A 25,477-nucleotide genomic window follows, 5' to 3' on the forward strand; every position below is an offset into this window, starting at 1 on the left:
ACTAGGGCCATTATGCAATTGCAATAAATTGGAGAGTGACTGAAGTTGTTTCTAGGAGATCAAGTCACATAACATGAAGCAACAATGTAACATGTCAATGAAGAAATAGCTTATCGTAGCTTAACGTACCAATAGTGGGACATTGTCCTATAATGCAGAATAGAAAAATAGACATATTACTGACTGGATGATACTTGCCATGGTATCCTGCTTAGATTCAGGAAACCATAGTTCTAAAATCACAAGTGAAGAACTAGTTACATAAACAATGGAGATCCAGATTGGTTATGCTGCTGATGAAAACCACACATGGTTGATAATAAGTACCTTTGCATGCAAACAAACATGTTCATTTAAAATGCTAATGATTCGATGAACTTGCTATGATAAGTAGGCCCATAGAAAGAAGACGTTCTTCATTCTCCACAATTTTGTCTATAAAAACTACCTCCCACCTTTGAAACATTATAATTCTCTTGCTGTAAATTCATAGGTTCCTAGAATGTTCTCAATTGCTTTAACTGATTTTCAGGATCACCATTTCCAAACAGCCCCTTGAGATTTTCTTTTTTTGTGAGTGTAGAAAGAGTTTCAATCAAAATGCCAAGAACTTTTAAAAAAGATACCTTTGTGAATCAATCAAAATAACAAAGAACCCAATATTTGTACTTCCAACTAAACAGAACCCTTACGGAACAGAAACAATTGCATGGAAAAAACGATGAAAGTACTAAAATATGTGGGTCCTAAGTATGGGTGTCATGTTATTATTGTTTGTTAGATCTCCCTGTTTGTTATAACCTTCTATGTGATCTTTCAGCAGTTATGACTATCGATAAGAATGACTCCATAGGATCACGATATTGTACAAACCTGTTAAAAACCCAGTCCATTATTGATCAATCAGTAGTAAGTTCGTAACTAATAATGGATAAATCTCACAACCGTCATTACAGGCCTCGTGATTTTGTGTAGAGTGCAGGTTGAACTGAGGATTATCTCGATCACTTGCACAGTAAAGAGTATTTGGGAACATGGAATATTTCACCTGCAAGCCTTGAAAACACATCGTACATGTTCCATCAGAATGAATTCCACAACATACATAAAAGATGAATTGATGGGAGAGATAACCATGAAGTTATGCTTGAATTATACACATTCATCTTTGAACCCTGAGCCTGACTAGCTTAAAATAAAAAATTACAGGAGAAAACCCACAAACAATTTTAAGTCTATTCTTATGTAAATGGATGATGATGGTTTCAACAATTTATCCAATGCATTCACGCAGTTGTCAACTTTCCCAATACAACTCCACTGAATACAAGAGCTCCAAACCACTTATTGGAGACAAACCTGTCCAGCCAAATACAAAGACAAAATAGGTACTTGTTAGCTCATTTTGCTCAATATCAATTTGATTTTCAGGAGAAACTACTAAGGTTACCACTAGTAGGAATGGGTCATCAGCTGACTTGAAATGCAAAAAAGTTATGCTAATGACAAAAGCCTAAGCACCCACCACCATGAGATGCCTAAAGCGTTAAAGCAGCTGTCAAATTATTTAATAGTTAGAACTAAGACTTCTGGAGAAAACTCTGATGCAGACAGTTTTGCTACGATCAGGCTCTTTGAGCTGAATGAGCATCCAGATTAGGCCTTTTAATTTTTACTTGCATAACTTAACTGTTTTTGATTGTTCAATTCTGAAAGCATTCTAGTACTAAAAACTAGATATAATATCCAAAGTGTTCACTATAACATAACATCTCAAACAAAGCATAGTCATCCTTACACTTAGTCTTGAAGGTGATCTACAAGAGTATCACATGCTCATTGATTCACCTCCAAAAAAACCTATCAGCTTAAGTTGCTGAGCAGATCAGATGTCAAGGATAAGATTATTAATGCTCGAGACTCGTCTCTAACAAAATAAATTGAAGAGCAGCTTCTAGGTAGGGTTGAGATGAAAATTAAGATGGGTTGGAACTTGGAAGTACATTAAATAAAAGTAAAGAAACAATTGCAACATCAAGGACAAAAAATCGCGCCAAAAGACATGCACTTATTTAGCTGCTAGTACAAAAAAGCAAGGGCATGGAATACATCGGATAACAATTTTCATATCGACAGAAATGCTCATAACAAGACCATTACAGAATTTTGACCAAGAAGCCTTATTAGTAGGTGGTCATTAGTCCTACAACAGAAAGGTTACTAATGTTGTCCTATACACAGCTCCCACCCTGTAGTAGCTGATATAAAATATGACAAAGCCTGTAACTTGGTGGTTGTATAGTAGACACTTCTGCCCTAATGGATACTGAATTATGACTAGCGTGATACTGATAAAGTAGGTGTTGAAACATTATGTTTGGCATTAGAGCTATTTTTGACCCACATAGAGGCCTTGTTTTCTTTGCAAGATGATTTCCAGTGGTCTCGACTCTCAACTCTCCTTAATACAGCTCTTTTGGCTGACTATTTTGTTGCACATATGAGGTAATGTTTCCTACCTGCTCCTTCAAGAAAACATATTTTCATGCAATATTAAGGATCTTTTCTTACAACTTTTAGGTTCATGTACAATCACCACTATCTACTAGACCACCATTTTGGCTGCCACTACAATTAAAAAAAATCTGTACGTTTTTGACCATTCTGTCAACTGTCGTATAATTGCCCATCAGCCTTTGAGTGTTTTAAGAATTCTTTGCATTTGGAGATTAACTTTTCCAACCATAGGATTATTGGACCTTTTACATGAACTAAATACAATACTACAATGATCAAAATTGTTGAAAATGGTAGCCATGGTAGATATTTTCATCATGTGAAGAATTAGAAAATTTGAATATATGATTTGCCTCCAAAATATTTCAAAGTCGGCCTCACAATTATTTCAAGTCAGCTAGGCCCCAAAAGGCACCCATTAGACCTCCTTCAAAAGGCAATATAAAGGGGACCTCTCCTCCTCATTTGCACAGATTGACTTGGTCTTGTTTATCTCTGATCCAGCGAAGGAAGAAGTCTGAAATGGAAGGCCGAAATTTCAGGAGAAGAGTTTGGGATCTCATCTTGTTCTTGGATATTGGTTGGCTTTTCTCTTGATGTTGTTTCTGATGTATTGATGAACTATGAACTCTCTCTCTCACATAAGGAAGAATTTTTGGCTTTTCCCCTTGTAGGTTTTGTTCTGGCCTCAGGCCTAATTCATGTGTCTCTTGTCTCATGGTTACTTGGTTATTTCTCTACTGCTCTTTCGTGGTTTTAATGGTCAAATTTTCTTCTGTATAACTTCTTAATGATTATGAATGATATCTGAAAAATGCTACCTGAACCATTGTAAATAGTTATCTGTTGAAGAAAAACAATTTCTAGTTTTTCCCTATATAATCAACATGCTATCAGAGCTTGGGTTCGTTGTGCAGATTGAGACAAAAATCATCCAATTCCTCCTTCACTGCAACTTTAGGAACGTTCAGGAAGGGCGAGTTTCTTCTTGCCAGTAGATCGAATTTCTAAGGCATCTATGAAACCTCAGAAAGGACGAGTTTCTTCTGGTTAAGTAGGCCGAATTTCTATTCTTCTCTGTGTGGCCTATTCGAGCTCCTTCAGAGGGCGAAGATTGAAGTTACTTATTTTATTATGTCGAAATTGCATGGCATCAAGCGAGCCTCTCTGTGGTGTTGTATGCAAGCTCTCCTAAGGCACATGATCTCTGTGTCAACTGAATTTCCTAGGACACTGTGGATATGCAAGCTATTGAGGCACCTATCAAGATCACTTGAAGATCTCCTCTGTGGCCTATATATGTTTCAAAAGTCCGACTTTGTGACTCATGCATCGCATATGTGATATTTGTTGAAGGCATCCTATCTTCTGTGTTATATATATCTGGGTTATGCGAGCTCTATGGCTTCTTTGAAAGCATTTGTGTGAAGGGCTGAAATTTTTCTGAGACTTCCTTAAACGCTGTACATAAGGGCTCATATGCTAAGAAGGTTTAAAGAGCATCCGAATAGCATCCAAGTATGAAACAGATCGTGTAGCATTCGAAATAAGGATATCTAAGTGGCACCAAAGCCATCTATACTCTTGCAGAACTGAAACATTGACTCTCTATGGGAAGGAAATGGTCTGTGGCATGTTTATGTGAGTTCTGAGACGTGATCTGTGGCACTCTTATGCGAAGACCTGTGATTTAAGTCCAAATCATCCGAGTCCTCTATGCGCATATGAAAGACACCTAGTCTCTATGGAGGCACGAATCTGTGACATGATGCAAGCTTATTTTCTGTGAAGATCTGTAGAATTATTATACAAGCTCCCTATGACCTTGGTTGCTCCTCTTATGCAAATGTCTCAAAATCAAGTGAAGAAGCTCTTCGTTCTCCATCTCTCCTAAAGCTTGATCTAAGCATAAGCTCTGAGGCTACTATTGAGGTCTGGAGTTTGAGTCCTGTAGATCTGAAGACCGAAATTTAGAGGCTCTGAAGTCTACCCCCTGCCTGAGTCATTTGGAGAGCCTTGCCTTGTCTGAGATTCTTGTATGCTGCTAGACCAACAACTAGAAGTTTACATCGAGCCTCTTGTGGTTCGAGAAGGTTTGTTCTTATTATTAATCCAGGCTGTGACCTAGAGAAAATATGAACCTTCCATTCTGTAATTCAAAGTATATATGTGTTGATCTGGGCTACTTCAGGCCTGTGATTAGGCCAAGGGATGAGATCTTCGCAGATCCATCTCTTATCTAAGATCTGTGACTGCTATTTGAAGTCCTAGCCTAAAGAATGGTGTTATTTGAGCTTGGCTACTGTGGTAAAAGGATCAACCCCTTGAAATTGATCTTGTTGGGATATTGTTGGACTACCTATTGGCATTGTATTGAAGACATTTGTGTTGAAGACGTTGCTCTTGTGGAAGCCATCACCAAAGTTACAATGGCTTGTTCAAGATCAATGTTAAAGCAAGGCCAGTCCTGTGTTAAATCCAAAACTTTCTGTGTACCCTAGGTCAAGCTCTGCAATGGTTCATGGAGGAACTTACTCTCTATCAGAAGCACTTCGGAATGACACAAAATTTGAGTTCATTTACCTGTGATATCATGCAAGCTCTATAATCTAAGATATTTTTGATCCAGAGATGTCATATTGACAGATTTCTGTTCCATATATATATATAAATATTTCCTCGTTGAAAAAGGAGCCGACCTATGGAATCTACTCAAAGAAATTTGAAAATCTACTGATCTAGTATGTATTTCTTATTGTTCTCATAGATATGATATTTTGTTCCTATATGAGCTCTTTTCAGGATCGAAGAGCTAAGATCTTGAGTTTCAATGAAATCTGAAGCCTGAGGCAGGTCTTTGTTGGAAAGTTTTATATTTCAAGATGGATAAACTTGGAAGGCATAATTAGGAGAATAAACCAAGTGCTGGATATTCTATAAATGAGTTAAACCTTTGTATGAACCTGTGGTACCAATGTGAAAAGGGAGGCTACAAATTTATAGGAATCTTCATAAAATTGATTTGATGTCGTGGTAACTGTCTTAGTGGCATGATAAAAGGGTGTAATGTTCCTAATGGAATTATGCAGTGACTAACTGAAGCATGAACTAGAAAATGACCGAACAAAAATTTAACACACAAGGCACCCAAACACCCAATACAAATTTTAGCACAACAGCTGAGCCATTTTATTAAAAATCTGGAATAAATGGGAGTACAATAACATGGAGCAAGTGCACTTGGGCTTGCATAAGCAATTTGAAGCAAACCCAAGGTGAGAAATGTTGATTTGGGGTATTGGGGTAGCATCGGATGTGCTCTAGCCACGAAAATTGGTGGAGAGGCTAAGGCACATGAGATCTCCAATACCCAGAAGGGGTTTGGGCAGATTCTAAACAGTTTGGGAGATATTAAAATAATTAATATTTTTAATGAAGTCCCTAAGTCTAAACTTAGGGAAAATAAAATATTAATGTGAATTAATATAAAACCGTGTTAGGCCCACGGGGCTTTGGATTGACGGTGAATGAGTGCGCTGTTAAGGCACTCCTTGCGATAGGTCACCGGTTCAATTCCCCGTGGGTGCTTAGTTTAGTCTTAACATAGAAAAAAAAAATATAAAACCGTGTTAGAATGGTCCAAAAGTCATGGACCAAGCCAGATCTTATCTTAGCCGTTGATTAGGGACTTCATCTCGACCGTTGATTTGTCAATGAGAAAAGTATAAGAGGAGGCTTGAGGGTCACTTGGAGAACACACTGAGGGAGACCGGTCAGTTCAATTTCTAGAGCGGGGATAGTTGAGAAATTGAACCAGTGGTTTGGTGAGCAGTTAGGAGGCAGCGAGTACAGAGCAGAGAGACGGGATCAGCCACTGGAGATTAGCGTTGAGGCAAGAGAGGCATACGCAGGGCTTTTCAAGCAGGCGCAGAGGCAATAGAAGACTATGCAGTCACTAGCTAGGCTTGCGTGGGTGACACAAAGAGGCCCAGGGCTGACGCAGTCAAGTAGGGGCCGATGCAGAGGGTTTGAGAGCCACGCAGAGGTCAGCCGGGCTGACGCTGGGATTGGGAGAAGTGCTGGAGAATTATTTCTCTCTATTGGTAAGCCAGTTTGGCACCCTGTTGTACTGAAGAATTGCTGAATAATAAAATTCTCCCTTGCTGCACGGGTTTTCCCACATTGGGTTTTTCTAGGGACTATTGTCCAAAATATTTGTGTCAATGCTTGTGCATATGTTTGTTTCTATATTACGGTGTGATATCTGCAATAGTATTTATTTTAATGTTTATTGAAGTAATTCCATAGATAACTTATTGTGGAATATGTAGGAAAAATAAATTAGTTGCTGCAATGATAGAATTTTCACAAGAAAGATGCCCCAAGGAGTAGAAACTTCAACCCCCAAACTGCCTCGGTGTTGCCCAGAAATTGTGCCACTGCTGCTATCTGAGAATGGTTTGAATCCCTTGCTGGAATGCCTGGATTGGCCTGAAATTGCTGCTGTAGCTTCCTCTTAATTTTTCCTACAAGATCTAAAAAGGAATTGGTCCCAATCCTCCACACCGGAAAACCAACAAATTGGAGCAAATTACTAGCAGCTGCTGGCTAGAAAGAGATACATGTTTGAGCTCGCTAGAGTGCTCAGAAAATTTAGCCAAATTAATTTTGGCCTCTCCTCAATAAACCCAAAAAAAAAACCAAAAAGGGTTGGGCCTAGTTCCAACATTTTGAAATTGACCCCAAATAATGTGAGCTCCTCCTCTAGCTGGGTTTCGCACCACCTATATCCCTGCTGCCAAAATGAGCTCCCCAAAAGCTGAGAATTATCCCCTAAATTCTCCCTTATACCTCCAGGAAAATCTTAGCCCAAACCACGGAATAACCCACCAACAATTGAGTGGCTCCCCAAGGGACAATGCAAGCCCAGTAAGATTGCCTTTGCATGTGCACTGGAGATAGATTTTCAGCCCGGTAAACTCCACCAAAAGGGTAGCAAAAGCCAAGGTAATTATGTCCCCAAAAGCCCGGAACCAATAATGATCTAAAGCTCCCTCTCCCAGGAAGTGCGTATTTCCCTTCTGCATCTAGTCTGCTCCTAGAACAGTTCGATTCCACCTATATAATACTTCCTAACCAGCTCACAAGTGTGGAAATATCTCCCCTAGGTTGGCACTCGAAGTCCATCAAAGTAGGAGTTGAGATTTCCCCTCAGAAATCTCGTGTGCTGAACAACACTCTGTTGACCCAGCTAAATAGCTTGAACAAGCAATAGTTCAGATATCAAGTTAGTAAAAGATGTCAATTGTTGCCCTCGCCCTTCTATTTATAATTGTTGCCTTCCCTTTCCTTGTGGGTTCCTCCTCCAATATTTCGACCTCCCTTCACAAATTCGATTTTTCCTCCAAGGGGTGCGTATTCCTTGAGGGGTGGCCCCCACATTCCACCAACTCCATAATTTTTCCCTTTTTTCTAAAGTGGGGCCTTCTCTTTACCCAAAAATCAAATATTCCTTTGATTTCTCCATTCTCCTAAGTTGTGGGCCAAAATATTCCCCCAATTGCCTACTTGTTCTAATTAATTAACAAGTTATTTACCATATAAATACTGAAAATAAATACAAGTACATGCTCAACAGATTACAGATCATCAACTGAAGGAAACAAAACAAGAACACAAGTGACACCGTTGTTTTTGGTTTAATGTTCCTGGAAAAACCCAATGCGGGAAACTGGTGCAGCTATCTGAGGGTTTTAATTATTAAGAAGTTTTAGAATACAATCTGGGTGCCAAAACGGCTCACCCGACAGAGAAAAGTCTTGGCAGTAGTACCTCTTCTTCAGAGACAGATGCTCTGGCTGAAACCCCAGATAAACACTCCGACAGCCACTCAGCTCCAATTTGCCCCACGAAAACCCCAGCGTCAGCCCTTTCTAGCCCAACAACTGCCCAGTGTCACTCTGGCTTGGCCTGTGTTAGCGTCTGGAGGCACTGCGTCAGCCCTTAGAACCTTTGCATCACCCACACTGGCTCTCTTAGGCACTGCGCAGCTCCTGGCTGGCTCTCTTAGGAACCTCTGGCTGACTTTGCGTCCCTCTCTCTCGGCTACTACGTCGATCCTCCCGGTACTATCTCTGCCTCTCTGCTTCTGTATTCACTACCCCTTAATTGCAACTCTGATCACTCTCTCAACTTCCTCAACAATCCCTGCCCCAGAAAGTTGAAATCTTGATCAACTCGATGTGTTCTCCAAGTGACCCTCAAGCCTCCTCTTATACTTTTCTCGTTGACAAATCAACGACGAAGATTAAGTCCCTAATCGATGGCTAAGATTAGATCTGGATTGATCCATGACTTTTGGACCATTCTAACACAGTTTTATATTAATTCACATTAATATTTTAATTTCCCTACGTTTAGACTTAGGGACTCCATTAAAAATATTAATTATTTTAATATCTCCCAAATTGTTTAGAATCCGCCCAAACTCTTTCTGGGCATTGGAGATCTCATGTGCCTTAGCCTCTCCACCAATTTTCGTGGCTAGAGCACATTCGATGCTACCCCAAATCAACACTCCCTCTTAGCGAGGACTGTGCTCTAGTAATACTCCTCACTGAGCATCACTCTGATCATCCGACATCGGTCCCTATGTTGATGCTAGGCCTGTTGCCCATCACCTGCACTGCTGCATCCTGTACTGCTACCCATGGCCTTGCCACTGCCACTGTTGTATCCGTACGGCAACTTCCTCTCATCCTGCTGCATCGTGCTGCCCATAGCACTGTCACTGCGAACTGCTGCACTGCAACTCAGTTACTAAGAAGTAAGTAACTAATCTCCCAACTCTAACATCTCTGTCAGGCTAGAGATACCCACGATGCAAAAACTCCCTCTGTCGCTGACAAGTGCTCCCTCTCTGACCTTTGTGCCACTGCAACTACTCCATGCATCTCCCACCGTTGCACACCTCTCTATGCCATCCTGCACTGGTGCAACATTCCCATGCTTCTCACACTGTTGCCTCATGCTGTCCTGGGAATCCTGCACTGTAGCTCCCTCTATTGCTTCAGTTGCATCTGTCTCTACTGACATCCACCAGAATTGCTACTCCTCATCGGGGCTCCTGTAGCAAGGTATAATCCAAGAGGCTGGGTACCTCGAGGATCCTACACCTCATCGCATGTAGTCCGTCTGATTACAGCTTGATGTCTTCCCACCTTCCACTCAAGTGGCGTGTGAGCACTCATGGCACAATCATCATTGTCTCCACTTCCTTCTCTGCCCTTGATGGCGCAGCCTTGGTCTCGAAGGCCTCTTTCTTGCTCTTCTTCCTCGGACACTGGGTCACATAATGACCCAACTCCCCATAGTGGAAGCATTTGACCTTGGAGAGGTCCTTCTTCTTCCGCTTTTCCTGCTTTCCCTCGGATGTTAGGGCAACATCCACCTCCTCCTCCTTTTTGATTCTGATCCCCTTGCTGTTGCTTCCTGTCTTGGTCAGCCTCCTGATCTCTTCTTGGCGAAGAGCCGCCCATAGTTCCTCCCAATCTGGAAGGGTCGCCCTACCTAGTATGCTTTGGACAAACACCTCCCAGTCTTCTGAGACTGTGTTCAGGGTTGTTCTCACCATCAATTCTGTATCCGGCGTGGCCCCTATGGAAGTCAACTGATCCCAGATCTCCTTCAATTGACCGAGGAAGGTGTCGATCTGTTCTCCTTTCTGCATCAGGTATGATCGCAGCTGATTTTCTAGGAGCATCTTCCTCTGCACGGAAGTATGCTGATACAACTTTGTCAGGGCCTCCCACATCTCTTGTGCCGTGTTCTTCTTGGGAATATGTGGTACTATATTGTCCTTGACCTCATCAAGGATGATACTCTTAGCCCTTGCCATTGCATCCTTGTACCTGTTGTTATCAGCCGGGTCAACTGGGACCACTATTGTCTTCAAGGTGAAGTGCTTGACACGATTTCTGTCAAGCACGGATAAGATTCTGGCCTTCCAGACTACGAAGTTTGAGGCTCCGTCCAGTCTGTCTTGGTCTCTTACTCCGTGCACTTCCATTTTGCTGCTCCTCTACTTCCCTCCTGGAATTTCTCGGTGTGACTCCCTATGAACCTCGATTTCCCTCCTGGAAAACGTTCTGCCAATGTCGAGAAGCCCCCACTCTAATCGATAGTGCAACTACACCACTGATTTGGATTTCTTTGCTAGAAATCCTTGGTAGCAACTCCCTCCTCCTTGGTCTTGCCCTGTTAGGTACTGTTTTGACTACAGTACCCCACCAACTCCACTCTGCAACTTACCCACAGCCTCCTAAACCCCAACAAACTAAAGGTTAGAGCTCCTAGGCTTTGCACAATCGTGGCACCAGCAAATCGGCTTCCTCAGCCAATTGCGTCAGCCCTCCTGGCCTCTGCGTGGCTCTGTGTGACCCTGTCTTTGCCTGCCTCAGCCTCTGCGCTGCCTATTCTTGGATCGAACTTGATGACGCAGCCACTGCGTCACCTCTTCCTTGCTGCTACTCTGCTAGGAACAACTTTTGTCACTTGGGACAACTGTTTTCTACTATTCTCCTATGATCTGCAACCACACTATGATACCATGTTGGAATTTCTACGTCTAACTGTTAGAAACCCTTCATGTACTTTTTGATTTATTTCTGCCTACTTGTTCTGACTAATTAACAAGTTATTTACCATGTAAATACTGAAAATAAATACAAGTACATGCTCAACACATTACAGATCATCAACTGAAGGAAAACAAAACAAGCACACAAGTGACACCATTGTTTTTGGACTAATGTCCCCAGAAAAACCCAATGTAGGAAAATTGGTGCAGCTATTTGAGGGTTTTCATTATTAAGCAGTTTCAAAATACAATCTGGGTGCCAAACCGACTCACCCAACAGAGAAATCTCGACAGTAGTACCTCTCCTTTCGAGATAGATGCTTCGGCTGAAACCCCAGATAAATACACCTGTAACTACTCAGTTCCAATCTACCCCACGAAAACCCCAACATCAGCCTCTAGGGACTGCATCAGCCTTTTTTGGCCTAGTGTCTGCCCAATGTCAGTTTGGCTTGGCCTGCATCAACCCTTAGAGCCTCTGCATCACCCACGCTGGCTCTCTGAGGCACTGCGCAACCCCTGGCTACCTCTGCGTGAACCTTTGACTGACTCTGCATCCCTCTCTCTCGACTACTGCGCTGATCCTCCTGGTACTATCTCTGCCTATCTGTGTCTGTATTCCCTGCCCCTCAACTGCAACTCTGATCACTCTCTCAACTTTCTCAGCAAACCCTGCCCCAGAAAGTCGAAATCTTGATCAACTCGGTGTGTTCTCCAAGTGACCCTCAAGCCTCCTCTTATACTTTTCTCGTTGACAAATCAATGATTGAGATTAAGTCCCTAATCGACGACTAAGATTAGATCTGGCTCGATCCATGACTTTTGGACCATTCTAACACAATTTTATATTAATTCACATTAATATTTTAATTTCCCTAAGTTTAGACTTAGGGACTCCATTAAAAATATTAATTATTTTAATATCTCCCAAACTCTTTAGAATCTGCCCAAACCCTTTCTGGGTATTGGAGATCTCATGTGCCTTAGCCTCTCCACCAATTTTCGTGGCTAGAGCACATTCGATGCTATCCCAAATCAACAAACTATACCATCTAGCCATCCCTGATCTTTGCCCTATCCTGTCAGGATCCCAAGCCATCCTGATCAATGTGAGGCATCCCTTGCTCCATTCGTTGTCCAGCTCATCATAGGCACCAGACACCCTCTGCATACTGCCACTATGTAGAGCATCATGGTAGTACAAGATCTCGATCATCCCCTCATTAGACTGATCTATCAAATAGTCCCCCTCGTGCACTTCAGGAATTGGACTCCTGAACATGCAATCCAATCCTGGTGGGATTGAACCTTCGTTTGCCCAAAGCTTCCCCTGATCTCCTCCTACTAATCACCCCGCACACCATTGAAGTTCCCCATACCATCAACGAATCACTTAAACCCAATGGGAGATTTGGATGACCTTCCCTTGTAGAAACCAACTCACCTCTACGGGTAGTTGAACTGCTAAGCCCTGCTATGCCAGAATCCCCTGCCTATTACAGAAGGAACCTATCCTGCTATCATCGTGACACCCCGGTCATGCCCAACTGTTCAACACACTCGTACCAAACCCTCCTCTCCGGTAACGCTCGACCACTATATCTGTCATGATCAGCACGATGACCACCCTGCTAGGGCAACTCTGCAATGCTTGAGTCCACTACTCCACGACTAGCCTCCATCCTGAGCAGCAACCTGCCTCTCCATATGATGAAGCTCTCAGTGATCCCCCATGTGTCAGCCTGGGAAAGAATTGGATCACTCTCCATCATAACCCTACCCATCAAGAAGTGGAGTGATCTGCTCGGCACTCGAATCCCTAGATCCCCCAACCATTCTAGGAGCTCACAACCTCAACACCTCATGAGTTGCTGCTGTGTAACACTGCTACCTACTAGAGCCCATCTGACCCTCATCTCTAATCCTTGTATGTATCCCGTACGTGGTCCCCAAGTATCAAGATTTTGTCCCAAGCATGCGAATCTGCCCTATTCCTGCCAAACCACATAGTGATATCTGTTATCCCAACTCCTGATGATATGTCTGGATACTACTTGGAGTCTAGACACCATCCTGTAGATGGATTCTACCATCCATTGTCCCTCATGCTCATGTAACGCCTCAAATTGTCTCACCAAAAGTTTATCATGCAGCTCCCTCGCAACCACCTCTCCAAGTGTGAGCCCAGGGGTGGAACATATGCCATCTCGGAAATAAACCATGTGATCCCCAAACTTTTGTCCATCAGCTTGTGCATCCACCAAATGTCTCAACTGGAGAGTCTCCTCCTTGCCCATGTTACGCAGTGTCTCATCCAACTGCCTAGGGTGGGCCTCCCATGTCTTGTTGCCTAAACGGAGAGCATCGAGGGGCGGCAACCAAACGCTCTGTGAATGTAAGCAACACTGGAGGATGATGGTTGGGTAGGTTCCCAAGGGTATGATCGAGAGTTTGCAAGGATACTGAAGAGTAATCCTATGAACAACCCTCTCTCCGCTTCGGATCTATTGAGAACCCCCTCGAAGACCTGTCTCTACTAAACATGGTGTCCCCAGATGCTCAGCAATGTCCTCATCGATCCTAGGTGAGCTGCAACCAATGGTATGCCTAATGCCCCTATCCATAAGTATCTTTGGAGGCAGCGCTCCAAGAGTCCGTTGTGATGCATCATGTGCCACTACATACCACCAAGTATCACCACCCTCCTTGGCATGCCACTGTATGCCATAACCTATCCCTGTACACCACAGGATACCCCTGGCTACTATTATACCATCCTGTACTGTCTTGTGCCACTGCACATGTCACTCCCCACATGTACTCAATGTGATGTAAGACACTCCACAATGCAATCCAACACACCACCATGCATCTACATGCCCATCTGCAAACCACTGCTCAACGCTAGATGCTCCTACACATCCCTAGATGTGATGGCCTAAAGCTATGTCCATATGCTTCAGCCTGCACCAAACTGACATCATCACCTCCATCGTCGCATCACCATACCCTCTAATGAATGGATCTCCCCTCCAAATCCTCCTTGAGGGACCCAAGAAGTGAATCTCCATAGGGATTAGTAGTGACGCCACCACTGCTCTTCCCCGCTATGTCCTTTGTGCCCCACACAAATGTGAAGAATCCCCAGCTCCATACAAGGCACTGTCTGGTGGCCTACCAATGCCACCTCCTCTGACAAACTCTTGCTAGAGTATGTTGATCATCCTGTGATCCCATGCACAACCGTCATACCAAGACAAGCCAAGGAGTCTGTCCATAAATTTGTTGGCCACTGGTGCTGACCGAAACTCCCCTAGCAAATGCGTGCGCTCAACCGCTAGATCAACTATATCGCGAAGGTCATAATCAACTAGCATATCTAGGAAATGATAGGTAGTCCCACTTGGATCCCAATGCCAGTCTGGGCTTCTGGTATCCCCAATGCCTGAAAGCTCTTGCTGAGCTTCACCCGAATCCACTACCATCTCCATAGCCCACTCCAATGGGTACCAACTATGTTATGAAACTAGCTCAAAAAAAGATAGAAAAGATAGATCAACATCTTAGAAATAAGCCTCTTCAAGGGGGCAACCTCCTTTACATTACACAAATGAACAATTCTTGGATGATACAAATGACAAGACCTCCTTTCTATATATAGGAGTCTAAGGGGTCATAATATAATTAGAGCCGACATAACAATAATAATGTAAAGGCACAATAAAAACAATAGTGGGCTTCTATGGGGCACAATAATAACAATATGGGGACTACATGGGCACAACAATATAATAAGGGGGTTGTACTAATAACAATAAGGGGTTCCACTAGTAGTATAGGGACCCAACATGTCCCTCTCCTTCAAAAAGTGTTGTCCTCAACGCTTGAGTAGTTCTTGATGCTTGTGTATAAAATTCTTGTCCTCCCATGTGGAATCTTCAATGGGTAAGTTTTTCCACTTGATGAGATACTCTGAAATTGATCGATTTCGTAGTTGTCGGGTTCTTGTTTCTGTGACTACTCCAGGTTCCAATATGATTTTTCCTTCCTTGTCAAGTTCTGGAAATATTGTCTGAACTGGGATCTTCTCATTATGTAAAGTCCCCATTTCTTAAGTGCATGTAGTCTTGCCAACATTTTCTTCTCATAAATAGCTTTGTGTAAATACTTTCCTTTGATTGGATGACTTTCGAAAGCAATGGGTATTTCTTCTTGTGTTAAGACATCACCAATTCCATTTCCTGATGCATCATATTCCACAATAAAGGTTTTTGTGAAGTCTAGCGTAGCTAAGACCGGTGCTTGGCAATTACCTCTTTAAAATGTTCAAAGGCCTTCGTTGCCTCTGGAGTCCATGAAAATGTATCTTTCTTCAATAATGTTGTTTTCGGAATGTCTTTAGTCTTCATTCTTATTTGATGATATCTTGAACGAAGATCCAACTTGGGGAAGTAAATTAATCCATGCAATTCATCCAATACTTCATCAATGACAGGTTTTGACCACTACAGGTCAACTACCCATAGCAGTACACCCCCTTTTTTTTCGCAAAAGGGATAGCGCTTGATCGATGTGTCCATGCCATTCGACTGTCGTCATCAACCTGATCGTGTTATGTTGTAAACCCAGTCTGCATGTGTAAATTGTAAATAATTTTAGCAGATATGAGTCATGTATGTAAATTGCCTAGGTGGACCTAATTTTCTAGTGATAATCTACGTCCCTGAAGGTTTTTTGTCTCACCGATCCATGATCGGCAGAGTTTTCCTTCAACCTAACCCCAAAGCCGGAATGAATTTTGTCATTAGAATCTTAGGGGAATCCTAGTGTGTTGGTCTGCAAGATTATGTTTGGTCGCAGAACTAGGTGGTCTATAAGGGTCTATGTCAAATGGGTTTTCCCCCTTGAGATGTAAAATTGTAAAAGTCATGATATAAAGTGTCTTGAGGGTTAGAAAATGTTTTAATCCCCTCATAAGTCTTAAGTCCTAGGTCCTAGGTTATTTTTCCAAAGGCTAAGTTCGAAGATCCAAAAATATAAAATTAAAAATTAAAAAAAAGAAGTAAATAAAAAATCCAAAAATAGATAAAAATAATAATTAAATTAAAATAATTAAAAAATAAAATTAAATAAAAAAAATAAAAAATAATAATAAAATAATAATAAGTCAAATTTTTCAGTAAATAAATGCAGAACTTTAATTTTTCAATATATTAAATGCATTTAAAAATTCGACGGATGAGATTAAAAGAAATCTTGATCCTCATCGACGGTCCAGATTAGTTTGACATGGATCACTCGAACTAGCCGTTGGGAATTTTTCCTTTAAATAGGGTGCTAGGGGTCATTTGAGATCATTCGTGAGTCTTGTGCTGAAGAAAGCTCTCTTGTAAACTTTTTCTTGTGCAATAAAGAAAGACTTTGGGGTTGAAATCTTGTTGGTGTTACTCTCTTGAAATGTTGTAAGGTGTTTCATTCATTTTCTGCATAAATTCATTTTCAGCCATTGGTAATAGCTTGTTGAAGAGTGATGTTGAACACAGGTATCTTGTTCACTTACTAGGGTTTAAATGGTAATAAAATTTCTGGAAATAATGGCAGGTATCTCCATTGGATTTGGGTTTTACTACTGTTTTTCCCTCTTTATTGATAGTTGAAGTGCGCTGTGCAGGAAATTTAGATTGTGAAGAACAGCGGGCGTTTGGGGAAGTTCTCGGCTGAACCAACCGACTACCGCAAAGCATTCTCTTGTAGAGCCCAACCAGTTTTGATTCTGGGTCTATCATTTAAAGTTTATTTTTGAGTTGCATGAGAGATTTCTGAAGTATCTTATAGTAAATCTAAAATTCTGAAAATATTATTAAGGATTACTGACAAATCTGGCTGTTGTAGAGTCACAAAGCTGTAAATATTGTAGCTGGTTTGTAGGGTTTTAGTTTTTATATATATATTCTCTCGCTGTTTATCTTTCCATTACAGGTTGCAAGGTTTTCTGAAGATTTCCGAGGGTTTGATCAGCTCCTTGCTATTTCTTAGGGTTTCTTTGTGTTACAGGGGCATTTTGAATTTTTTTGAGGCAAATCTGCGCAGTCACATCACTCAACGCTGCCCCCTTCATCTGCGTGTTGTCTCCTCCTTGTTGCGTGTAATTCTGCTGCCTATACGCAGCCCTTTAAGCCAGCATCTTCACTCCACAGCTTCTATTGCTGCTCCATCCATAGCCATTGCTGCCACACCACGCAGCCCATCCCACGCTGCTACCACAAACCCTTTCCGTCTCATTTCTTCATTGCTCTCAACCTGCACGGCAAGCAAAACAATAAAAACTCTACCATTAACGATTCCTTCACACTTCCCACGCATTTCCAGCTCTCACCATTGCTAAATTGTGTCGTCTCTGCCCCTGTACATGGCATTCAGCTCCTTGCTTATCCGTTGCCTACCCACGTATTGTTGCCGAAGTCTCTCCTCCATACACGCTGCTCCCTCCTCTCTGTAGCTATCTGCGTCCTCAGCCTTATACGCATTCATCACCTGCAAATCCCTGCGTATTCAGCCTTATCCTTCCGCAGTTCCCTTCAATCGAATCCGTATCCGTCCAAACACAGCCATATTTGCTTTACACGCAGCCGTCGTCCTGCAAAGACAAATACGTAATCCGATTTTCATTCACCCAGGTTCGAATTTGTGATTTAATTTAATTTAGGGATAGGGTAGTTGAAATGCTTTTGATTTTTAGTTTAGCGTACATTTTTTAATGAGCGTTTGATATTTCTTTCTTTCTTTCTTTCTTTAATAAGAAATTTCTAAATTCAAAACTAAAGCTGGGAAATATTAAAAAAAAAAAAAAACAAAAGCTAGTTTTTTTTTTCTTTAATTCAATTTTGATTTTTGTTTCATATAGATTAGGTGTTAGTTTAGTTCAGTTTGTTTTATTTAACAAAAAAAAATCATAAAAGGTTTAAAAATTTTCTTTTTCAAACTCTAGTTAGGATTTTAGTTTTGTTTAATTTTTAGATTTAAAATTTTATAAAATATATATATATATATATATATATATAATTATTTTATGGTTTTAGATCAGAGTTTAATTTAGGATTTTGTTCTATTTTGACTTTTTAGCTTACAAAAAAAAAAAAAAAAAAAAATTTGAAAAGCTTAGCTAAAAATTGAAAAATCATTTTGGTGTCTTTTTGTGGTGTTTATGTTCCATTTTTCTATAGCTAAACATACTTAAATGTTTATTTACAAGTTGGCTATATGAAAGTGGTAGTTGGTTAGCATTTAAAATTACGTGGTTATCTAAAGCATTTAATCTTTCGTGTTTTAATTGCTGGAATATCGTTAAGCCATTGAGCATTTATCGGTTATCTCGCATTTGGTAAAAGTTGATTTTTGTTTGAGTTATTTGATGGTAAATGGTTGTTAATGAGTTCATATTTTTTCAAGCATTTGATAAATAATCATTCAGTCATTAACTCCATAAAGCACTGGTCTATTAACTTAATAAAATCAATTAAGTGCTTGTTTCCCCTCATGTCTCCCAACCAAACTGGTCCACAGTTGGTCATCCATTGTCCCATAGGGTCTACCCCCCTTAACCACGGGAAACATGCTTAAACGAAGAGATTGGGGATTAGGGTCATAGCCCCCGATCTGAGCATTGTCATGACAATTTGTGCGACAACAACATGAATGGGAAATTTATCTTTAATAGTGAGTTTGTTGAGCTCTCTATAATCCGGACACATGCGCCATGATCCATCCTTCTTGTGCATCAATACTACTGGAGCAAAGAAAGAACCTTGACTAGGTTGAATTATACCAGCCTCTAGCATTTTTGCAACCATATGTTCAATTTCACTCTTTTGGGCATAGGGATATCTGTAAGGCCTGATGTTTGAAGGAAGACTTCCTAGAATCAAATAAATAGAATGATCATAATCACGAATAGGTGGGAGGCCTTTGGGAGTCTCCAATACCTTGGAATGATTGTCCAATACTTTTTGGAGATCTGGTGAAATAGATAATTTCGATGTGGGAACCTCTAGCGAACATAATTGTGCAATTACGCTTCGTTTTTCTTTCTTTAGAAGCTTTGTCAGACTGTTAGAGCTGATTATCTTTCCTGGTTTCCTTGTGATACCCCTTAATTTAACTTCCTTTTCTTCCGAAGAAAATTTTATGAGAAGTTCTTGAAAATTAAAAGCTATTGTATCCAAGGATTGTAGCCCTTGGACACCTAGTACAACATCAACACCACGCATTGAAATGGAAAGCATAGGGCTATTCAATACATATTCTTCCATGGATAGCTTGATATTATGGCACTTTCCAGAGCAATTTATGGTTCCTCCACTTGCAACCATCACTTGACACTCTGGTGCTGGATATAGGAAGCAATTCAATTCCTTGGCTATTTTACAATGAATAAAATTATGGGTACTGCACGAATCAATCAACACTATTACCTTTTTCTTCTTGATATGTCCTTTTATCTTGATAGTTTGAGGAGAGGTAATTCCGGCCAATGCATTACAAGATATGGTCGAATTCATTTCTTCTTTCTCTAGGGTTGGTTCCTGGTGTATATCCTCTTCTTTTGACGTTTTTTTATTCTTTTCTTCCTCCTCTTCACAATCAATGTAAAATAATTTCTTCTCAGCACACTTATGACCTTTAATGTATTTGTTATCACAATTGTAGCAAAGCCCTTTTGCTCTTTTTTCTTCCAATTGTTGTGGTGTCAACCTTGTAGGTTGCGAAAGGATAGGTAATAGTGAGGGGTAGACTTTCTTGTTTCCATAATTTTTCTTTCCACTTTTCTTTCCAACCTGAATGCATTCTTCAATGAATTAGGTTCCCAAAGACGAACCTCATGTTGAATGTTATCCTTTAAAGTCCCTATGGAGACATCAATCCTCTGCTTCTCTGGAATATCATTTTCCCTTATATTTAATTTTTGAAAGTCCTCAATGTGCTCTAACATTGAACACTTTTGTTTGAAATTTATCAATTGGCTAAAGAAAGTGTTTCTCTTTGTATCCTCATAATATGCTATCATTTCCTCTGTAAAATTGACCATGTAACAAGTGGTTTACGAGAACAAAGCCCTTTATACCATAAAAATTGATCCGGTTCTAAATATGAAGATGCAATACATACCTTTTGTAACAGTGGCACCTCATGTAGATCAAAATAATGCTCCATCTGTAGTATCCAATTTATCAGATCCTTCCCATCAAACTCCCTCATATCGCCTTTTCTTGATTTTAGGAGCTCGATATTGAAACGATTGTAACTCTGTACTTTCAAATCTCTAAGTTCTAAAATTGCGTCTTGTAGTACCTCTCTGAATGCTCTTTCTAACCCCACAAATCTAATCAAGATTGGATTCTGCACAAAAGAGTTATGTCAAATCTCCCACGATGACCTGATTATAGACTAGTTCAATAGAGTGCACTTGTACGAAGTGCCACATGTCACTGTTTCATTATTAGGACCTGAAAGCGATACACGGAACACTATAGTCCGTCCTCTTTCTGCAAATTCTTACGAAATTTCAATCTGATACTCAAAGAGAAAGTTATGACGATTTTCCCAAGGTCACCTAGTTAGGATGTAATTTAGGAGCCCGCAGAAACCCTAAATGTCTTGGACTGTATCTTCAAAAATATAGCGAAACAAGATCTGAAATTCCGGCTTGAGCTTCCCCACAATTTTGGCTTGGGTTTTAATTTCAGAGTCTGAACCTTCGTAGAAAACAAATTATAGTGAAAATTCTACGATGAACTGTTTGAGATGAAATTATGGAGCTTGCAAAAACCCTAACTTCCTCAGATCATATATCCGAAAATTTTGCGAGACAAGATCTGAAATTTGGACCCGGCGTGTAGACAACGTCACCTGGTTAGGATGTAATTTGGGAGCCCGCAGAAACCCTAAATGTCTTGGATTCTATCTTCAAAAATATAGTGAAACAAGATCTGAAATTCCGGCCCAAGCTTCCCCACAATTTTGGCTCAAGTGGATTTTAATTTCAGAGTCTGAACCTTCGTAGAAAACAAATTATAGCGAAAATTCCATGATGACCTATTTGAGATGAAATTATGGAGCTTGCAAAAACCCTAACTTCCTCAGATCATATATCTGAAAATTTTGCAAGACAAGATCTGAAATTCAGACCCGGGGTGTAGACTGATTTCTTCCCAAATGGGTTTTTGTTTTAGCTTCTGAAACTTCGTAGCGAAAAAGTTATAGCTAAAATGCCACGATGGCCTGTTTGGAGCAACGAAACCCGAGAATCCAAAGCTCTAATACCAAATGTTATGAAACAAGCTCACAAAAAGATAGAAATGATAGATCAACGCTTTAGAAATAAGCCTCTTCGAGGGAGCAACCTCCTTTACATTACACAAATGAACAATTCTTAGATGATACAAATGACAAGACCTCCTTTCTATATATAGGAGTCTAAGGGGTCATAATATAATCAGAGCCAGCATAACAATAATAATGTAAGGGCACAATAATAACAATAGTGGGCTGCTATGGGGCACAATAATAACAATATGGGGACTACATGGGCACAACAATCTAATAAAGGGGTTGTACTAATTACAATAAGGGGTTACACTAATAGTATAGGGACCTAACAAACTAAGAATCTCTCGCCATCCAACCCCAAGTGAGGGATCGAATGTACGGACTCCCGTACATAGAACAAGCTCCCCATCTTGCAGATGTTGCACCCTCGGCAACTCATGTCGCCTCATCTCATCATCTTGGTCAACACATAAAATATGTCGAGGTGACTCTGCCTCTCCCTCACCAATGTGCAGAGGCAACCTACTAGTGCTACTAGCCCCATCTATGTATGTTTGAGAGGGTTGCTTTGATGCTTTAATGTGCCCTCTAGTTGTACCATTAGGGAATCCAACTATTCCCCAACGCGAGTCAAATTGGCTGCTAATTCGACACAAACCACTCTCATGCCCTCCAGCTTTTTGTTTTGCTGCAGAATGGCCTCTCGTATTGTCGTGGCATTCTCTCTCAATGCTAGAAAGTCGGCCTAGAACTAATGAAACTGTCGTGGGCATCTATCACTTGTAAACTTGGTCACAGCTCCGGATACCTCAATAATTGTCGGCATCTCATCCATGGGTGGCACCTCCTCAACAAATGACTCTATGAGTGTAGGTGTTGAAGAAAGTGTAACTAGGTTTAGTATTTACAAATGTAATTTTGATCTTTGTACTCGTCAAGAAAAATAAATATTATTTTTGTAAATTATAAGAATGAGTTTCTTGCTCATTCCATAGGTCTAGGAAAGTCAAAGAGTCAATGACTTGTGTAAAGAGGTCTTCTTGAGCATATATGAAATGTATACAAGTCTAGAACAACCCTCCCAGACAAGCACGAAGAAGTCTGCCTGCAAAACGATGAAGAAAATAATTTAGTCGGCCTCAAAATGAATATTAATGACAAGTCGACTCAGAAATAGGGACACATCGGTTCACCCTAACATGTCGGCTTATTTGCAGAGACCTAACTACTATAAATAGGCATGTAGGGTCACCACAGAAAGGCAGATTCTTCGATCTCTCTGAAACTGTGGATGATGACAGAGGCATAGAACCTCGTAAGGGTACAAGACAAAGATCCACATTACAGGAGTCAGATATTTTCGGACATCTCTGCAACTTCGGAGGTGCATAATCTCGCATTACTCTATGGCTTCGGAGAAGACAGTAAGTGTTGATTTGGGGTAGCATCGGATGTGCTCTAGCCACAAAAATTGGGGGAGAGGTTAAGGCACATGAGATCTCCAATACCCAGAAAGGGTTTGGGCAGATTCTAAACAGTTTAGGAGATATAAAATAATTAATATTTTTAATGGAGTCCCTAAGTCTAAACTTAGGGAAAATAAAATATTAATGTGAATTAATATAAACCTGTGTTAGAATGGTCCAAAAGTCATGGATCAAGCCAGATCTAATCTTAGCCATTAATTAGGGACTTAATCTCGACTGTTGATTTGTCAACAAGAAAAGTAAAAGAGGAGGCTTGAGGGTCACTTGGAGAACACACCAAGAGATCAAGATTTCGACTTTCTGGTGCTGGGTTTGCTGAGAAAGTTGAGAGAGTGATCAAAGTTGTAGTTGAGGGGCAGTGAATACAAAAGCAGAGAGGCAGAGATAGCACCAAGAGGATCAGCGTAGTAGCCGGAGAGAGGGACGCCGAACCAGCCAAGGGTTCGCGCAGAGCCAACCAAGGCCCACGCAGAGGCAGCCAGGAGCTGCGCAGCGCCTCAGAGAGCCAGTGTGAGTGACGCAGAGGGCCAGAGGACTGACGCAGTGCCTCCAGAGGTTGACGCAGGCCAAACCAAAGTGACGCTGGGCTAGAGAGAGCTGACGCAGTCCCTAGACACTGACGTTGGGGTTTCGTGGGGAAGATTAGCACTGTGGAGCTGCCGGAGTGTTTATCCGGGGTTTCAACTGAAATATCTGCTTATGAGTAGAGAGGTATTACTGTTGAGATTTTTCTCGGTTTGGTGAGCCAGATTTGGCACCTAGATTGTATTTTGAAACTGCTTAATAAATCAAACCCTCAGATAGTTGCACCGATTTTCCCGCATTGGGTTTTTTTGGTGACATTAGTCCAAAAACAATGGTGTCACTTGTTTGCTCGTTTATGTTTCCTCCAGTTGATGATCTGTAATGTGTTAAGCATGTACTTGTATTTATTTCCAATATTTACATGGTAAATAACTTGTTAATTAACAGAACAAGTAGGTAGGAATAAATCAGTAAAGTACATGAAGGGTTTCTAACAGTTAGACTTAGAAACTTCAACATGGTATCAGAGGGTGGTTGCAAATCACAAGAGAACTGAGGACATCAGCCGAGTAGAGCAACAACAGCAGAAAACAGTTGTCACGAGTGACAAAACTTGTTCCTAGCAGAGAATCAGCAAGGAAGGGGTGACGTAGTGCCTGCGTCATCAAGTTTGAGCCAAAAAGAGGCATCGCAGAGGCCGAGGGAGGCAAAGACAGGCTCACGCAGAGCCCAGGAGGGCTGACACAGTTGGCTGAGGAAGCTGATTTGCCGGTGCCGGGATTGCGCAGAGCCTAGGAGCTCTAACCTTCAGTTTGCTGGGGTTTAGGAGGCTGTGGGTAAGTTGCAGAGTGGAGCTGGTGGGGTACTGTAGTCAAAACAATACCTAACAGGGCAAGGCCAAGGAGGAGGGAGTTGCTACCGAGGATTTCTAGCCAAGAAATCCGGATCAGTGGTGCAGCTGCACTAACGATCGGAGTGGGGGCATCTCGACATTGGCAGAAGGGTTTCCAGGAGGGAAATCGAGGCTCAGAGGGAGTCACACCAAGAACTTCCAGGAGGGAAGTAGAGGAGCAGCGAGATGGCAGTGAACGGGGTAAGAGACCAGGACAGACTAGACAAAGCCTCAAACTTCGTAGTCTGGAAGGCCAGAATCCTATCCATTCTAGACAAAAATCATGTCAAGCACTTCGCCTTGAGGACGACAGCTATCCCAGTTGACCCAGCTGATAACGACAAGTATGAAGAGGTAATGGCAAGGGCCAAGAGCATCATTCTTGACGGGGTCAAGGACCATGTGGTACCACATATTGCCGAAAAGGACATGGCAAATGAGATGTGGGAGGCCCTAAAGAAATTGTACCAGCATACTTCTGTGCAGAGAAGGATGTTACTAGAAAATCAGCCGCGAGCATACCAGATGCAGAAGGGAGAACAGGTCGACCCCTTGCTCGGTCAATTGAAGGAGATCTGGGATCAGATGACTTCCATAGGAGCCATGCCGGATCAAGAATTGATGGTGAGAACAACCCTGAATGCAGTCTCAAAAGACTGAGAGGTGTTTGTCTAGAGCATACTGAGCAGGGCAACCCTTCCAGATTGGGAGGAAATGTGGGCGCTCTTTGCCAAGAAGAGATCAAAAGGCTGAGCAAGGCGAGAAGCAGCGACAAGGGGATCATAATCAAGAAGGAGGAGGAGGTGGATGCTGCCCTAGCATCTGAGGGAATGCAGGAGAAACAGAAGAAGGACATCTCCAAGGTCAAATGCTTCCACTATGGGGATTTGGGTCATTATGCAACCCAGTGTCCAAGGAAGAAGAGCAAGGTAGAGGCCTCCAAGACCAAGGTTGCGCCAGCAAGGGTAGAGAAGGAAGTGGAGACAGACGATGACTGTGCCATGAGTGCACACACACCACTTGAGCAGAAGTGGGGAGACATCGAGCTGTAGTCAGATGGACTACAGGCGATGAGGGGCAGGATCCTCGAGG

General features: G+C 41.6%; 1 protein-coding gene across 3 annotated transcripts in view; it reads right to left on the bottom strand.

The window, feature by feature from the left end:
- Positions 1–540: 540 nt before the first annotated feature.
- PPT1 (polyprenyltransferase 1) overlaps positions 541–25,477 on the bottom strand; it is a 212,124-nt gene continuing 187,187 nt past the window's right edge. For 2 of the 3 annotated variants that reach the window (XR_016247980.1, XM_089378810.1), the window contains one exon: positions 541–1,359. Coding sequence is in view for 1 of the 3 variants with exons in the window: in XM_089378810.1 (XP_089234936.1) it covers positions 1,287–1,359 (73 nt within the window). In the remaining 2 variants the exon portion in view is untranslated. The remainder of the gene's footprint in view (positions 1,360–25,477) is intronic. The other variant, XR_016247981.1, reaches the window with a different exon arrangement.

Source organism: Pinus tabuliformis, chromosome J (genome assembly GCF_031772625.1).
Source record: "Pinus tabuliformis cultivar Carrire ecotype Pingquan chromosome J, CPIR1, whole genome shotgun sequence".
NCBI lineage: Eukaryota > Viridiplantae > Streptophyta > Pinopsida > Pinales > Pinaceae > Pinus > Pinus tabuliformis.